This window comes from Blennius ocellaris, assembly GCF_963422515.1.
Source record: "Blennius ocellaris genome assembly, chromosome: 24".
In the NCBI taxonomy this organism is placed as follows: Eukaryota; Metazoa; Chordata; class Actinopteri; order Blenniiformes; family Blenniidae; genus Blennius; species Blennius ocellaris.
Window position 1 is genome coordinate 8,641,806 of NC_137673.1, and position 17,187 is coordinate 8,658,992.

At 46.7% G+C, this 17,187-nt stretch overlaps 2 protein-coding genes across 2 annotated transcripts; one reads left to right on the plus strand and one right to left on the minus strand.

The window, feature by feature from the left end:
• Positions 1-300: 300 nt before the first annotated feature.
• On the minus strand, positions 301-9,188 carry LOC308147701 (metalloreductase STEAP3-like). Its single transcript, XM_080520009.1, is given in 10 exon segments — positions 301-1,504; positions 1,506-1,655; positions 3,270-3,431; positions 5,707-5,730; positions 5,733-5,789; positions 5,791-6,033; positions 6,036-6,248; positions 7,320-7,586; positions 7,963-8,212; positions 9,017-9,188. Coding segments are annotated over 9 exon segments (1,476 nt in total). The 5' UTR covers positions 8,182-8,212; positions 9,017-9,188; the 3' UTR covers positions 301-1,363.
• Positions 9,189-15,981: 6,793 nt separating this feature from the next.
• LOC308147449 (complement C1q-like protein 2) lies at positions 15,982-17,187 on the plus strand (the record flags this gene model as incomplete). The annotated part of the gene is made up of 2 exons (XM_080519584.1): positions 15,982-16,584; positions 17,008-17,187. 2 exons carry the CDS (start codon positions 15,982-15,984, stop codon positions 17,185-17,187), a joined length of 783 nt encoding a protein of 260 aa, XP_080375710.1.

A 17,187-nucleotide genomic window follows, 5' to 3' on the forward strand; every position in this document is an offset into this window, starting at 1 on the left:
TAAATAAAACTCGGTGCAACTATTTGCTGTGCATGTAAATAAATAAATGTCAACTTTTCAATTATTTGCTGCAAAGATTTTTTTTTCTTTTCTTAAACAACTCTACAGCGCGGCACTCGTGAAAATAAACAACTAATAAATGACTTGGCGGTGCAATTATTTCTTCTGCAACTGCCTCACGTGAGACCGGAAGTCCCGCGAGCCGCCACTAGGTGGCAGCGTTGTCTTATTTAACAATCAGCTGAAGGCCCACAGACATGAAAACGACCACACAGACGGAAGGACGATTTGAGACAACATTCTTTATTCCCCTCCTTCCATCCACCTTTTAACATTCTTTACGCACGTGGGCATTAGACTGGAATCTACCTTGGGAGGAGGAGGGACGTGCTTACTCTCCTCACTGCCATGTGCCATTGTTTACAGCCTGCCTGCCACTACATTGTGGGGAAACTCCGTTCAACCAAACCAATAAGAACCAGAATGAGACCCAGAAGGGGAGCCACGTGTAACACTTTGGGAAGTCTTGTCGTCGATTCCCATTCAAAATTGGCAACAAAATAAATGTTTTCCTTCAATACTGAATGAGTCATAAGAGAAAAAAATAACCCAGCATCCTGTCTGCTCCTTAAAAGGCTCCGCAAAGTTAAAAATACGCTTCTTCATTTCATTTTCGGTTTGATCTGAGCCAAATTGTATTTTCTTAAAAAAAAAAAAAAAAAGAAGAAGTGGACAAAAATACAAAAACCTGCTTGTTGCAGTGTAACGTTGCTCTTTGGCAGTAAATCTCTCTCCAGTGGAAAAACCTGATTATTTCAAGCATTTGTGGGCAACCCTTAAAAAAAAAAAAAAAAAATGTGGCATTTGAAAGCGGAAATAAGCATTTCTATAAGAAAATAAACACATTTTCTGATACATCGTGTGCAGCTTAGTAAGTTATTAGTACATAGAATGTATTGAACTACTCTAACACATTGATTTGATTATTTTACACAGAAATCGGAGCCGATTTGTGAGCTGGAGGCTCATTAAATCAAACTTATGCTTCTACGATATAAATCTGCTGGTTTGTTGAGGTTATTGGCCTCGTGCTCATTTCTTAATTAGTTTGTATGTATTTGACCAGCTTCTCATCAAAACTATAAATCCAAATTGCATGAAATTTTCAGGGATGATTTGTCGTCACGCGAGGATGCTTCCATTCAAGTTTGACAGCGATCGGGTCAAAGGTCAAAGGTGTGGCCAGCGTGGCGTCGGCGAAGGTGTGCGCTCCGCCGTCCTCTAATAATACATACACGAACGTATCTTACAAATAAATTACGTTTTCACGGGGGTGGAGTGGGGGGGGACCTCGTCGTCGTCTTCACACGCCGCTGACGTCCTCCACGCCGTTGCGGCAGTCGTCGTCGTCCGGCAGCACGAAGCGGATGTGGCGGCTGCGCTCCCAGCCGCGGCGGATGCGGCGCAGACGCAGGGCGGCGCACGGCGCCGCCAGCGCCAGCCGGGCCCGCCAGCACCGCCAGCGCCGGGACCAGCGCCAGGGTGAAGGTGGGCGGCAGGTAGAAGCGGTACTGGGCGGGGTCGAAGGCGCGGTCCCAGCCGTAGAGGAGGGTGTGGACGGTGGCCATCGTCAGGGCGCAGTAGCCTAGCGAGGACTGAGAGAGGGCGTGGTTATTATGGCGCCGGGTCGCCGATTGGCCGGCGCGTCACGACGCAGAGGAGGCAGGAGAGCGTCTCGTTCAGCCGCCATTTTTTATTTATTTATTTTTTTTAATGACCAGAAGAAAAACGCTCACAAACGGAGATAGATGAGCGGAGGTGTTTTGGATTAACCCGTTCCCCTGCTAACTGGTGACCAGCTTCCTTTTCACAGCCGATGTTTCAATCTTTATCCTGGCTAACGCCGTTTAACTGTATTTTCATTCAACTTTAACGTCTCGTACCGTTTTGTTTGTCTTATTTTAACGTCAGCTGCTGCTTGACGGCTCGTGCCAGAAGTCACCAGTGAACTGGGGCACCAGTGGAACCGAAACACCGGACAGTGAAAACACGATCGTAACAAGCTGCATTTTGTAATATTATTAATAAATATATACCAGTTAATGCATTATTTGAGCTTACTTTCAATGCATGTTCACTCCCAATCTCAGTGATCACTTCTGCATGACCGGGGGTGGGGGGGGGGGGGGGGGGGGGGGGGGGACTTTTATTTGACAAGCCTCAGGTGGGTTAGGGTTAAACAAAAAAATGTTTACTTTCAAACTCCAGATTTTCTGTTGCAACTGAGGTCTAACGTCAAATCAGATGTTTTAACATGGAAACATGAGATTTGCACGTCATTAACTGCCTTTACCTCATATTTAAAAACTAAATAAATTAAAATAAGGTCCCGAATCACTTATTTTTTCCAGGAAATCAAAGGAAAACATGGAATTTAAATCCAATATTTAAGCTCTACCTCTGGACAAAGTAAACGTAAAGAAACGAAAATAAAAATGATAAAATAACGTATTAAATACAACAATTTCTGTAAAAAAAAAAAAAAAAAGCAAAAGTTTGATGCATTTGTGTCAAAATTGAGGGTTTAGTTATTTGATGCACGTTTTTTTTTAAAGCAAACGTTGCTCATACACAATGTAAATTCAATTCTCTTCATTCAATATCAACAGTAAAAGAGCCGAGACGCGTATAAACGGCCTCACAGGTCGACTTGCTAATCTGCTGCACATTTTTGTCATTTCTGTGGAGAAAGTCTCGTCACATGAGCCGCTAACGTCCCGGATAATCAGGTTCTCTCTCAGACTCGCGCAACAGATCCAACAAAAGTCCTACTTTCGGAAGCTTTTGGTTACATTTTTGTGTTTATTATTATTATTTCACCGACAACGTTGACCAGTTTTGCATGGAGACGGGTTCATGATGCTAAAAGCAGAAAAATAAAGTGAATTTATGCTCGTTTTCAAATAATTTGGTGGAAAGATTAGAAAAGTTGATGTGTGATTTAAAAGTCATGACGTGGAAATCCTACGTTTCCTTGTTCAAGACGCGTGAAACGACTCCAGCAACATTTTATTTTTCTATTTTTTTTTTAGGCTTCACAACCCGGCAGTGTTTATTGTTAGTTCTATATTTTTAGATTTTTTTTTCCCCTTTGCACTGCGTGACTAATCCGACGCCGGCGGGGATTAACGGGAAGACGAGAGGAGGAAGAGACGGGCAGACAAATCCGGAGCGGGGCGACTTGAGTCACGGCCCGGTCGGTCGGGTACCTGTATGAAGCTGAACTCCCGCCAGTTGACGGCGCCGGACACCGACGGCAGCGAGGCCACGGCCAGCAGGGACAGCAGGCCCAGCGCCATGATGCCCGCCGACAGGTACAGCTCCATGCGCCACACGTCCTCGTCCACCCACAGCTCCGTGCCGTCCTTCGCCTGGACCACGAGACGGGGGCGAGCCCTGGATTTACAGTGTTTCCTGGCAGCCATCTTTCTTCACACCAGTTCTGATTGGCACTTTGAAACACGTTTTGCCTTTTTTTCTTAAATATCCAGCATGTTTAAGACATTATATCATCCCTTATTTGCCAGGACGCCATTAAACTAGTTTCAAACTGCATTCCCCCCCCCCCCCACCATTTGGACTGGGAATAAATTAGACTATTTGAAGTTCCCAGACGGTGTTTTAAAGAGTCTTTCATTTGATTTGGACTTCTTGATACTAGTTTCAAACTGGTTTCTTTTCAGTTTAGACTGGGTATAAATTGGCCCGACTAAAGCTTGTTTCTTTTTTAACGAGTTGCTACTGGTGCAACAGCTTTAACCTGGTTTGAGGCGATTCCCTACCTGATTCTTTAAAACTAGATTTAGACTAGTTTTAAAACCAGTTCACCAATTGCATTCAGACTGGTTGCACATTTAGTCTGGTTTATATTCTGGATCGACTCCTGGCTACAAACGTCTCACCTGGTTTGAGGCGATTCCCTACACAGCCCTTTCACCGAGTTGTTTGAACTGGATGTAACTTAAAACTGCTTGCGGGCCTCTTGTTTCAACTAGTTTCAACTAGTTTAACTGACAACACTGGTATTATTTTGCACATTTCTTGTCTTTCATACTCATGAGTCCTTAAGAGCAGAATGTTACAAGTACATTTCTCCACTGTGGAAGAAAGAAAGACAGAAAGAAAGACAGAAAGAAAGACAGAAAGAAAGACAGAAAGAAAGACAGAAAGAAAGACAGAAAGAAAGAAAGAAAGACAGAAAGAAAGAAATACGGAAAGAAAGACAGAAAGACAGAAAGAAAGACAGAAAGAATGACAGAACGAAAGACAGACAGACAGAACGAAAGACAGAAAGAACGACAGAACGACAAACAGACAGACAGACAGACAGACAGAACGACAAACAAACAGACAGACAGAACGAAAGACAGACAGACAGACAGGCAGGCAGGCAGGCAGGCAGGCAGACAGGCAGACAGAAAGAAAGAAAGAAAGACAGAAAGAAAGACAGAACGACAAAGAAAGAAAGACAGAAAGAAAGAAAAAAAGAAAGACAGAAAGAAAGAAAGACAGAACGACAAAGAAAGAAAGAAAGACAGAAAGAAAAAAAAAAAAGAAAAGACAGAAAGAAAGAAAGACAGAACGACAAAGAAAGAAAGAAAGACAGAAAGAAAGAAAAAAAGAAAGACAGAAAGAAAGAAAGACAGAACGACAAAGAAAGAAAGAAAGACAGAAAGAAAGAAAGAAAGAAAGACAGAAAGAAAGACAGAACGACAAAGAAAGAAAGACAGAAAGAAAGAAAGACAGAAAGAAAGACAGAAAGAAAGAAAGACAGAAAGAAAGACAGAAAGAAAGACAGAAAGAAAGAAAGACAGAAAGAAAGACAGAAAGAAAGAAAGACAGAAAGAAAGACAGAAAGAAAGAAAGACAGAAAGAAAGACAGAAAGAAAGACAGAAAGAAAGAAAGACAGAAAGAAAGACAGAAAGAATGACAAACAGACAGACAGAACAACAAACAGACAGACAGAACGACAGACAGACAGACAGACAGGCAGGCAGGCAGGCAGGCAGGCAGACAGAAAGAAAGACAGAAAGAATGACAGAACGAAAGACAGACAGACAGAACGACAGACAGACAGAACGACAGACAGACAGACAGAACGAAAGACAGACAGACAGACAGACAGACAGACAGACAGGCAGGCAGGCAGGCAGACAGAAAGAAAGAAAGAAAGAAAGAAAGAAAGACAGAACGACAAAGAAAGAAAGACAGAAAGAAGAAAAAAAGAAAGACAGAAGAAAGAAGACAGAACGACAAAGAAAGAAAGACAGAAAGAAAGAAAAAAAGAAAGACAGAAAGAAAGAAAGACAGAACGACAAAGAAAGAAAGACAGAAAAGAAAGAAAGAAAGAAAGAAGAGAAAGAAAGAAAAGAAAGAAAGAAAGAAAGACAGAACGACAAAGAAAGAGAAGACAGAAAAGACAGAACGACAGAAAGAAAGAAAGACAGAACTATTCCTTGTCTTCCCTCCTCATGAGTCCTTCAGAGCAGAGTGTCACCAGGACATTTCTCCACTGTGAGATCAATAAAGTCTCATCTTATCTTTAGACTCATTTTCCTCGCTGTACTGAGAGGCTGCTGGGCTACAAGCCGTGCGGCAGAGTTGCAAGCGGTCCCGTCCGCCCGAAGCGGGCGTGTAAAACCCACCTGCTTGACTGCCAGGTTGACCAGCCTTGAAGCGCGCGATCCGACTTCCTCAGGGGCAGCGCCAGGCTGTAGACGGCGTGCAATCGCGGCGCACAGGAAGCTGCACAGGCCCAGCTGCTTCCGCCGCGTGAGCCAGCCGTCCAGCCAGCCGGGGAAGCGGCGGTACTTGGTGCCGCGGCCGCAGCTGCACGCCGGCGGCGAGCACAGGCCCGGCGCGTAGACCAGCGACAGCGTGACCCAGGGCCCACGCAGGGCAGCGCTGGCGTTCACCGTCTCCACCGGCAGCTTGTAGAAGGCGCTCTTCCTGGCGGTGACGAACGGCTTGCACCGACGTCGCGCAGGACGTTGTACAGGTAGAAGGCGGCGAAGAGGGAGAGGGTGCAGGCCAGCGGGGCGCGCCACGACGGGAAGAGGCGGAGGGGGAGGTTCTCCACCTCCAGGGAGGACGAGAGGGGGCCCATGTCGACGGGGACGAAGCCCAGCCGCTGGCAGAGATGCTTCACCGAGCTCTTGGCTTTTCGGCTGTCGCTGCAGAGGAAGACCTTGGGGGGGGGGGGGGGAAGAAAGACAGAAAGACAAGGAAAGACAGAAAGACAAGGAAAGACAGAAAGGAAGAAAGACAGAAAGAAAGAAAGACAGAAAGAAAGACAGAAACAAACAAAAGAAAGACAGAAAGAAAGAAGAGACACGAAAGAAAGAAAGAAACAAAGAAAGACAGAAAGAAACAAAGAAAGACAGAAAGAAAGAAACATAAGAAAGACAGAAAGAAAGACAGAAACAAACAAAGAAAGACAGAAACAAACAAAGAAAAGACAGAAAGAAAGAACAAAGAAAGACAGAAAGAAACAAAGAAAGACAGAAAAGAAAGAAACAAAGAAAGACAGAAAGAAAGACAGAAACAAACAAAGAAAGACAGAAAGAAAGAAACAAAGAAAGACAGAAAGAAACAAAGAAAGACAGAAAGAAAGACAGAAACAAACAAAGAAAGGACAGAAAGAAAGAAACAAAGAAAGACAGAAAGAAACAAAGAAAGACAGAAAGAAAGAAAGACAGAAAGAAAGAAAGACAGAAAGAAAGACAGAAAGAAACAAAGAAAGGACAGAAAGAAAGAAACAAAGAAAGACATAAAGACGGAAAGAAAGACGGAAAGAAAGAGAAAGAAACAAAGAAACAAAGAAAGACAGAAAGAAACAAAGAAAGACAGAAAGAAAGAAAGACAGAAAGAAAGAAAGACAGAAAGAAACAAAGAAAGACAGAAAGAAAGACATAGACGGAAAGAAAGACGGAAAGAAAGAAAACAAAGAAACAAAGAAAAAGAAAGACAGAAAGAAAGAAACAAAGAAAGAAAGACAGAAAGAAAGACAGAAAGAAAGAAAGACAGAAAGAAAGAAAGAAACAAAGAAAAGACAGAAAGAAAGACATAAAGATGGAAAGAAAGACGGAAAGAAAGATGAAAGACAGAAAGAAAGACAGAAAGAAAGACAGAAAGAAAGACGGAAAGACAGACGGAAAGACAGACAGACAGACAGATAGAAAGACAAAGACAGACCATCAATCAGGAGGACGACGTCATTTCCCATGCCGAGAACGTGAAGCAGGCGTTTGCCCGCTACCTGCCTGCTGCCGTCCCGCGGCCCCGCCTGCAGCGTCCAGGCCGACTCGGTGTTGAAGCCCTTCACCACGGCGCTCTCCGGGAACAGGTCGGCCAGCCGCTCGGCGTTGGACGGCCCGTCCCGGCTGATCTGCAGGCCGTTGCTCACGTCCACCAGCGTCTTGCCGGCGAGCGCCGGCTTCAGCTCCGCCAGCGTGGAGTGGTGCTCGGGGAAGACGGCCACGAACAACAGGTCCGCCTGGTTCGCCGCCTCCATCTGGGAGGTCACCTGGAGGAACGGGGGGGGGCGGTTAGAGCGCAGACCTTCACCAACACCAGATCTGTCACCATGGAAACCAATGGATTAGTAATGGATCGTCCCGGAAAGTCTCATGCGATTCCGGGTCGACGCTTTTTTTTGCGAAAAACTGGTAAAGCGTAAAAGACACAAACCAACAAATAAAGAAATACACTCAAAAAACATAACCTTCGCCCAACTTTTGACGTCGAAGGTAAATTAGCAGCTTAAGACTGTTCCCGTGGGAGCCAGATTATCTGTGTATTCAGTGTAAACACAACAAGAGGAGCCTGTAATTATACGTAGGACGGATGAAAAACAAAAACAAAAACAAAAAACTCAGTAATCAGCGGGTGTTGGGAGTCACCTCGGCCTCTTCGGGGAACAGAGCCGCCGAGCGTTTGGGGTTCCGGCTGCCCACCACCACCTGGTAGCCCGAGGCCAGCAGCCGGCGGGCCAGCGAGCGGGAGAAGTCGCCCGTCCCCAGGATGCCGACGGCCGGGGAGCCCGGCTCGGACGAGGACGCCTCGAGGGGCCCGGGGCCCCCCCGTCCGCGGATCAGGGGCCTCGACATCTCATCGGGCATGACGCCGAGCGAACGGGAGCAACGCCTTCACCTGAGAGGCAGGGAACACACGCGTCGAAGATCTTCTTGGGATTTGACGGCAATTTGTGTCTCGGCAGATTCACGAGTTGCCTTCCGATCTTGGCAATGCTGCACAGCTGCAGCCCACGATGACGATATTAAGACAGGTTGTTTGAATTACATAACATGAAACCGGAGTTCACTTCTTATTTGCATTACACTATAGGAAAGAAAATATATAATTCCTGCAGCTGTGGTTTGTCAAAACACCACTAACATTACAGCACATGATTTTCTTCATTTACGGTAAAGACATATATTGACAGTCAATTTTGCTCTTAAAAACGTGGAAATTGACATGAAAAACTATATATAATAAAGTTTGTGTCATGACATTAAGGTTTTTTGGGGGTTTATTTTACTTGACCATCAACAGTATAAATTAAAAACTACTGAGACACAGGAATTGTCGTACAATTGCTGTAAAATTACAGTTTAGATTTCGTTTATTTTCCAGTGATTCAGTGTTACAATAACAGTATGAAACGGTTTTAGAGTTTTTAGTTTTTCTGTCATGGTTTGACAGAAAAAAATCTACCGATGTTTTTTTTTTGCAGTGCGCGTGAACTGCCGCAGATGGCAGGTTTTGACAAGAAACTTGTCAAAACATTCACCCGAAACCCATTTATATTCATCCAAATACGAGCCGAATTAAACACACCCTCACTGTTACTCTAAAGCAACGTCAAATATTGTCGTGCGCTGTCGCAAAACTGACGAAAAACGCAATCAATCTTTAAATCAGTCGAAATCTTCACGGACCTCGGCGCCTCACCCAGAAGTGACGCGCGTGCGTGTCGCCCTTGGCTGAACTCGTGGGAACTTCACCTCCGGTTAAAAGTTCCTCTCCGTCCGCGGCGAAGCGACGCAGACACGGAAAGGCTTGGAGCTTCAAAATCGGGCGACGTGTTGCTCGCAGAGCGACTCGCAGCAGCGTTTTCCAGTCACTTTTGTTTTACTTCTTCTTGTCGCTGTGTACCCGCGCGCCGCCGCGTCGCTTCCTGATAAGATGACGTCGGGGAGAAGCCACGCCCCCTCGTGTGCGGCGCAGATAAAAGAGGTGGAAATAACCGACTTTTAGTGACTAAAACAGATTAAAAACGGCAAGAAACTGAACTTCACTGGGACTGATAAGTGGAAAACAGAATAAACAGAAGATTTAAAGCTACATAAAAGATTGATGGAAGGATTGTTTAGATAATTACATTTCTAAGGGGTTCGTCTTATAATAAACGTATTTTACAGAGTAAATGACTATCACTGACATATGCACCAGCACCTACAGGCCGAGAGAGAGACGAGTGTGAAGATTACAGTCCACGCTCATCATTGTCAAGATTGTCAAAGAAAGGAATGGATTTCATTTAATATAGCATGTAAATGATCCCACTTCATTAATGTCCAGAGAAAGATTATTTTTTTATGTATAACTATACAACTATATTACTTATTCTGCTTTTCTCAGTGCAACTGAATGGCAATTAAAACACAGTTTCAAGTGTGTGTGTGTGTGTGTGTGTGTGTGTTGTGTGTGTGTGTGTGTGTGAAACAAAATGTTCCATTTAAACAACAGAAAAGTAATCAATCAAAATGATTGAAAATCAGCAGTGGACCCAGTATAGAACCAAGATATAGTAAAGGGAATATATGTGATAATTTATGATATGGCATAGCTTGTTCATATGGAATCTCCTATATTAAACTGTTTTTAAAATGGTGGTAGAACTAGATTTTAATCATTAATATTATTTCGATAGCAGTATTTTATAAAAAAAATTTCAACTCAAATGGATTTTAATAAATCAATGAACAGATGTTTCCTCACACAAGGGAGGAAACATTTCTTTTCTAATAGCATTATTTCTCTCCGAAATAATTAATTTAAATGGGCAAATCTACTACACATTTTCTGCCTGTGAATGCATTTTTTTTTTTTTTAGGTTTGAGACCGGTACAAAAAGGCGAAACTGCAATAAAAAAAAAAAAGAAAAAGAAAGAAAAAAAAGCATCTGACCGCGGGTCACACGCTGTCAACATGACTTCATCATGTCTGCCTTTGCCACTTGCAAAAGGTTGAATCCCCTCGGCTGGGTGTGCTGCGCGTGCACACACACACACACCCACACACACACACACACACACACACACTCAACGCACACACACACAGCCTTGCTTTTGCTCCCTCGTGTTTGTTTACATCGCTCCGGGTCACAGTCCTTGACATACATATTTGATTTTGAGAATCCTCATTCACGCGAATCGATTACCGGCGTCTCTGTCGTAACTGTCTCGGCAAAGCGCAGAGTTCCAGGTGTAAACGTCAACCCCGTTCGAGGGCGCAACAAGTTGCCCCAGTTTAAAAAGGAGCCCCATCAGGACGGGCTCGCGTGACGCAACTCGCTTTGAACGGCGGCGATTACGCGGAGCCGAGGGGACGGGCGGCCGTCCCGGGTGGACAGGTGTCTCGGTTTTGAACGTCTGACAAGGACCTCGCTGTCAAAACGCCGCATGCAGCCGGACCGGCGGTGGCGTCTCCTGTGGCCTTCACCAGCCATTGGGGTCACGCGCCGAGACAGGAGCTGATGCTGCAAGTTCTCGTGGCTGTCTCATTGGGCTCCCGCGACGTTTCTCACGCGGAGTGGCGCTAATCGGCCCTGACGTTTAACCGGCATTAAATGAGCCAACGGAGGCCAGCGTTTCAGCGTTTCAGCAAAGCCCGCTTTTCCTGGGCGAACAGTTTAGCGTCGTCACCGGAGGCAACGTGCAATTAATTAAACTGTAAAGGCCCTCGAATTGATCCCTGTGGAACCCCACATCGTATCTCGGTGACCGTTTCTAGCCACCGACGGGTCAATTTAACGTTTGAATGTTAAAACTCTTCTCGCCCTCGGTACTGAAATCGATTGACGTTATATGGATGATGAGTACAATGAGTTTGCAATGAATATTAAATAGCGACAGCAGATCGTCAATACCGACTGAAAGCGTAGCTGTGAAATGAACGTCAAGGGTCATTTCTCAATAACGCGCACTTTGTCCGTACTTCGCGTTCTCACGTACTTGTGAAGCGTCATCAGTCCGAGACAAAGAGCTGATCCGATTCAAAATAATGACACATAATGGATTTGGCGAGTAATTCCGAAAGTCCGTACTTCCGAGTTCGCCAAGTACACGAGTACGTACTTGGAATTTAGAAACATCCATAGGTATCATTTTGGGATAAGACAAAAACAAAAGGCAGCAGTTCATTATGATTGTACTGAGACATAAAATCAATAAAAAGACAAATAATCCAAAATTAACATTATTTTAACAGAAGAGGCTGAAAAATCATGTCAATTTCTACCAAAATTGTCACGACTGAACCAACATCTCGATTCCTTGGTCAGATCCACACATTTGGATGTGTTCGGCGGGATTCCGCTTTACATCTTTCCACCTGATTGCCCAGAGTTTAGCGTGCGCGGGCGGATAACGAGCCCCCGCCTGGCCGCGCGGCCCCAGCGTGGCACGACACAGCCATGCATTAACGTGCGGCGTGATTGGGAGCGTGGCGGCGCCGCGGGGCGGGATAATGGGAGCGGCCGCGGTGCATGATGCGGACAGTGTTGTCGTGCATGGCTCACTGTGGCCCCGGGATACAGTCCACTGTACTAATCCCGGGTAAAGGTCATTCCTGCAGAGTCGGGGATGCGTGGCGCGCTCGCCAAGCCGTCCGGCCGGCTTGTTTTTAAGGTTTTTGTCCGGCACTTTAGGTTTGTTTTGTTGGGGGGTGGGGGGGGGGGGGGGGGGGGGTTTGCTGAGGTGAAACACATGCGAGACACCAGTTTGGCGGGCGTTTGATTTGCACTCCTGTGACTCGGCGTCACCTTCAGCCCAGCTGATCTTGTGATCGCAAGAGCACAAGATGAAATTGCCTGGTTTGTGGCGGCGAGGGGGAAGGGGGGGGGGGGGGCATCTAAGCCCAGTCTTCAGCCTCGGAAGATTTTGTCCACATCGCCCTGAGCTCTAAAGCCTCTGTAGTGGATGTGGTTGGTGGTGGTGGGGTGGTGGGGGTGCAATTCCAGGTGCTTACACAACCACCCCTCCCCCACCTGGAATAGGACCTGGGAGAAAACTGAACCTGGCAGGAAAACATTTGGCTCAATAGATATAATGACAGAGACATAGATAGAGACAACGCCACATTTCTGTGCGGAACCGATTCAGCATCACGAGCGTGCTAGCCATTAGCTCACACCGACGATTGTGTGGTATGACATGCTAACTAGCATGTCATATAGCATAACTGCGTGAAGCACTGAGCGGCATAGATAAAGCCAGGGTACGTCCGGAATGTCCCTCCTTTCTCCTCATCTATCGACTTTCACTGAACCCCGTGGATGACGTCACGGGGTTAAGGAAAGGAGTTAGAAGGCTTCCTAAAGGAGTTAGGAAAGGAGATCACGTTAGTGTTGCAGTCGTACCGCATTTTCACGTAGTGACGTCATAATGGGACGGCGGCGCAAGCTAGTGACGTCTGCCGTGGTGCGGAAAGAACTACAAGTTTCCGAAAAGGGACTATAAAAAGATGCATTTGGGTTTTAGATGATTTCAAGTTGTTCCAGCAGATTATTGCTTTGGTAAATTACGTCATCGGAGTTAGCAGTGTGCTAGTAGCAGGCGGCTAACAGCGCTAACTGGCGGCACACCGCGGAGCTCCTGTGTGTCCACAACGGAAAAAAATCGTATCTCTCCACGAGTCGGCGAGATTCTTTCACTATTTCTTTATTGATTTACGTCAATTTACTGTCAGTGTGGTGGCAAATTATGAGACAGAGTAAACTTGTTTTGAAATAAAGCTCTCAGCTAAGCTTTGTTTTTTAAATCATAATTTTTCACAATTCTTTCTGTTTTCTTCTCCAGGGGGGGGGAAATGGCAGAGCAAAATGAACTCTCTAATGAATTTTTCATGCATTGTTGGCCTCAATCAGTCAATGAGGATGTATTTTATTTCTCTTGATCGTCCACTCTCATTAACAGGAAGTGGTGAGTTCAAAGGTTAATGCATTGAACTGCACCTATTGGCCGACTCAGACAATCAAACAAACAAGCAAATAGATCCCTGTTTTATTGATGTATTTATGAACCGATCAGGCTTTATAGTAGTTGCGCTATGTTTGTTTCAGGAATGGCAAAGGAAAGCATATGTCCTCTGGAATTGACACCAATTATTCTAAAGTCGGTTTTGAGAATTAATTGGTTCGGTTTCTTGAATTGTAGAAGCTTTGCTTGTATTATGTATAAGTTCTGCCTAAGTCCCCCCCCCCCCCCCCCCCCTCCCCACCCCCCCCCCCCCTCAGTTTTGAAGGACTCCAGGTCCTTCGGTGGGGGGAAACTCTGAGAAAAATCAATGGCCACTTTTATTTTCCGATGAACTCTCTTTATCGAGTGTCTCTCGTTTGGAAATAACCAATGAACGGCATTAATAATAGTCTCATTCAGCTGACGCCCTCACAATTAGCGGCCTCGGCGGCGGCGGGGGAAACACAAAAGGAGGGCGAACAAGACAAATCTGTATGCGATGGAGTAATGATTGGCCGCACGCAGCCAGACTCTTAATTTCTTGAATCTGAATGCGAGGCTCGTTGGCGAGTCCACCTTGTGAAACAAGACATCAAATATGTCGCTGCGGCCGCGGGGAGCTGGAGGTGTCGACGGCCGCCAGACACATCCGGTGCACTTTCTGCATACATTTGGCTGTGTGTGTGTGTGTGTGTGTGTGTGTGTGTGTGTGTGTGTGTGTGTGTGTGTGTGTGTGTGTGTGTGTGTGTGTGGTAGTAGTCGGTCATCTGATGTCACCACTGTGAACCTGCCCTCGGCCATCTGATGTGACTTTGAAAGGACCCCCCCCCCCCCCTCCCCCTTCACTTCCTGAGTCATTTTGTTTTTTTGTTTTTTTTTTAAGGGCGGGGGGGGGGGGGGGGGGGGGGGGTTGTAGGGCGAGCTGCACTTTCCATTTATAAACTTTAACACATTCACTGAATCATATTAGACTGAAAGATTCATGCTTCGATTTCCACGGGGGAATACACTGCGAGTGTAATGGATTCCACCTACTGTATATATACATAAACAGCCCCGGCCCGCTGAGGGTTTTTAATAAATATGCAATGTGAGTTTTGCATGCGTGAATTTATTCCACTCCTAAATTCTGCCACTTAGAGCGATGAGATCCCTGCAGATTTCGACTTCAGCCAACCTGACTTCTCTCGCCAAGTCCATTTGAAGCTAAATACAACCGCTTCCTGTCGCACATTCCATCATAAAAGCCTCGTTTTAAGGATGAGATATTAACTGAACGCATTTGGATTGAAAACTGTAAATGTTGATTACGGTTCTTTTGGTGCCGTCATCCATGTCTCGGCACATACAGAGCCACGGCTTTAGACCTCGTTTCCACGGCAACGATACGAGTGAGAAGGCATCGTTTTTGGAAAGTGTTGCATTTTCACAGCTACGTTTTTGAAACGAAAAATACAGAAAAGCTGCTAATGTGGTTGTTTGTTGTTTGTCATTGTAATGAAACCATAAACAAAACAAACGCTAAACATTAACAATGCGACTCGATGAACATTCTAGTGGACAGACGACAAAGTTCGATCGCTATTACGGTGGCCGTCAAAATAAAAGTACCAAGTCCCACAAGAATATGGACCGAGAGTGATGGCACTCTGGAGGAAACATGTTTCTTATTTTCCCTCTAAACATGTGCAGGAAAACACTTTACTTTGATAAGTTGTTTTTTCCTTTCCTCTCCTTTTTCTACAGACATGATCAAAGGATTTTCGAAAAGTCCCCCCCCCCCAATAACAAGAATTATTATTATTATATATACGATAAGCAAAACTTTCTTTTTCCCCAACAGGGGCGTTGCTTTATGTTGGATTTCATAGCACTTATTAACATTTCTATATCAACATGTGGGACAAAGTAATGAAATGTGGAGAAATTGCTATATTGCAGATGAAACAAAGCAACTAGCAAAATCAGAGGTCAAAGACTTCAAAATGTAGAGAATCTGTATTTTTTTGTGTTTTGACTTGTGGATCGCACTGATGCTGCATTTTGTTAATGATGCAGCAAGTCACTGCACCTTGCACTGGAGGAATGGACAAATGTCCCCTTCTTCTATGCCACTTTATCCTGCGCAGGGTTCGGCCCACAACCTTATTCGCTGTGATGCAAGAGCACAAACTATTACCTCCATTTGCAGTGAAAAACTGGAGTGGAGTCACGTTTGCGTCATAGAAATTGGCTCTTTTTGTTCATATTCACAGCGCCGCAGGAGCCGGTTTTAATTTGAAAGCTATTTTTCCCCGTCTTCCGGTCTCATCCTCGCTGACTTTGACGTCTGGACGCAGCGGGGCGCCGCAGGACCGCAGCTGTCCGCGCGCATCCCTCCTCCAGCCAGGACGCGTGGCGCACCGCGGGGCCGCCAGACGCCAAATCGAGCCGCTGGAGCGAGTTATGAACTTAACTTGGTGTGTTTTGTTTGTCTCGTCCTAAACTCCCCACCCCCCCACCCCCACCCCCCCCACCCAACCCACACACCTCACCTCCACCCCCGTCACAACCCCCTCGTGTCCTCTCGTCACGATTCCCCTCCAGAGCGGCTCCACGGATTGTCTCTCGCGCGTTGGTCCCCGTGCGGCGCGGAGGAGGAAGTGGTCGGTGGTCGTTCTGGTGACCGCCGTCGCGATGGTCCTGCTGCTCCTCGCCGTGGCCGTCCCGCTGCTGCTGCTCCGCACCCCGGGCACCTCCGCCCACTACTACGAGATGATGGGCACCTGTCGGATGGTCTGCGACCCGTACACCGCCAAACCGGGAGGCGCGACGGCCATGGAGGTGGTCCAGAACCCCAACGACGCGGCGCCGCTGCCCCCGATGGCGCAGGGGAGCCGGGGGGAGCCGGGGCGCCAGGGCAAGCCGGGACCCCGGGGTCCGCCGGGAGAGCCGGGGCCCCCGGGGCCGAGGGGCCCGCCGGGAGAGCGCGGCGACGGCAAGCCGGCGTTCCCGGCACTGATCGGAGCCTCGGGCGGGGACAACGGCGACACCGAGGGCAACGGCAACTCCACGGGGGGCGGCTTTAAGGTCGCGTTCTACGTGGGTCTGAAGAACCCGCACGAGGGATACGAGGTGTTGAAGTTCGACGACGTGATTACAAACTTGGGGAACAACTACGACGCGAGCACCGGCAAGTTCACCTGCCATGTGTCCGGGATCTATTTCTTCACGTACCATGTGCTGATGCGGGGGGGAGACGGGACCAGCATGTGGGCCGACCTGTGCAAAAACGGACAGGTGAGACTGGCGGCGCGGTTCGAGATCAATCCGCTCGATTTGAGGAATAAAACAATGACGAGCTTGAGTAAAAACAACAACAAAAAACGCGCAAAATGTTGATTTTTACGCACGGAGAGCGCACGGCGTGGCGCGTCACTGTACCCTCTCTCTCCCTCTCTCTCTCTCTTTCGTCTACGTCACAGCTATGGCTTTATTGTGGAGCATTAAAAACACAACATTTAACACATCTGTTTTGTTTTGTCCCAGCTCCATTGCGTGCTGTGTTCGGTGTTTCCGCTCGTGCGTAAAACCGCTTTGGCTACGTCGCTTGCGGTGCGCAGTCCGCACGTCATCACTGTGCGAATCCATTGGCTTTGCACTTCATATGTGACTTTTTTTTCTTTCTTTCTCCCCCCTCCTTCTTTTTCTTCTTCTGCACAGGTTCGGGCCAGCGCCATAGCTCAGGACGCAGACCAGAACTACGACTACGCCAGCAACAGTGCGGTGCTGCACTTGGACTCAGGAGACGAGATTTACGTCAAACTGGACGGCGGCAAAGCGCACGGGGGCAACAACAACAAGTACAGCACCTTCTCTGGCTTTATCTTATACCCCGATTAA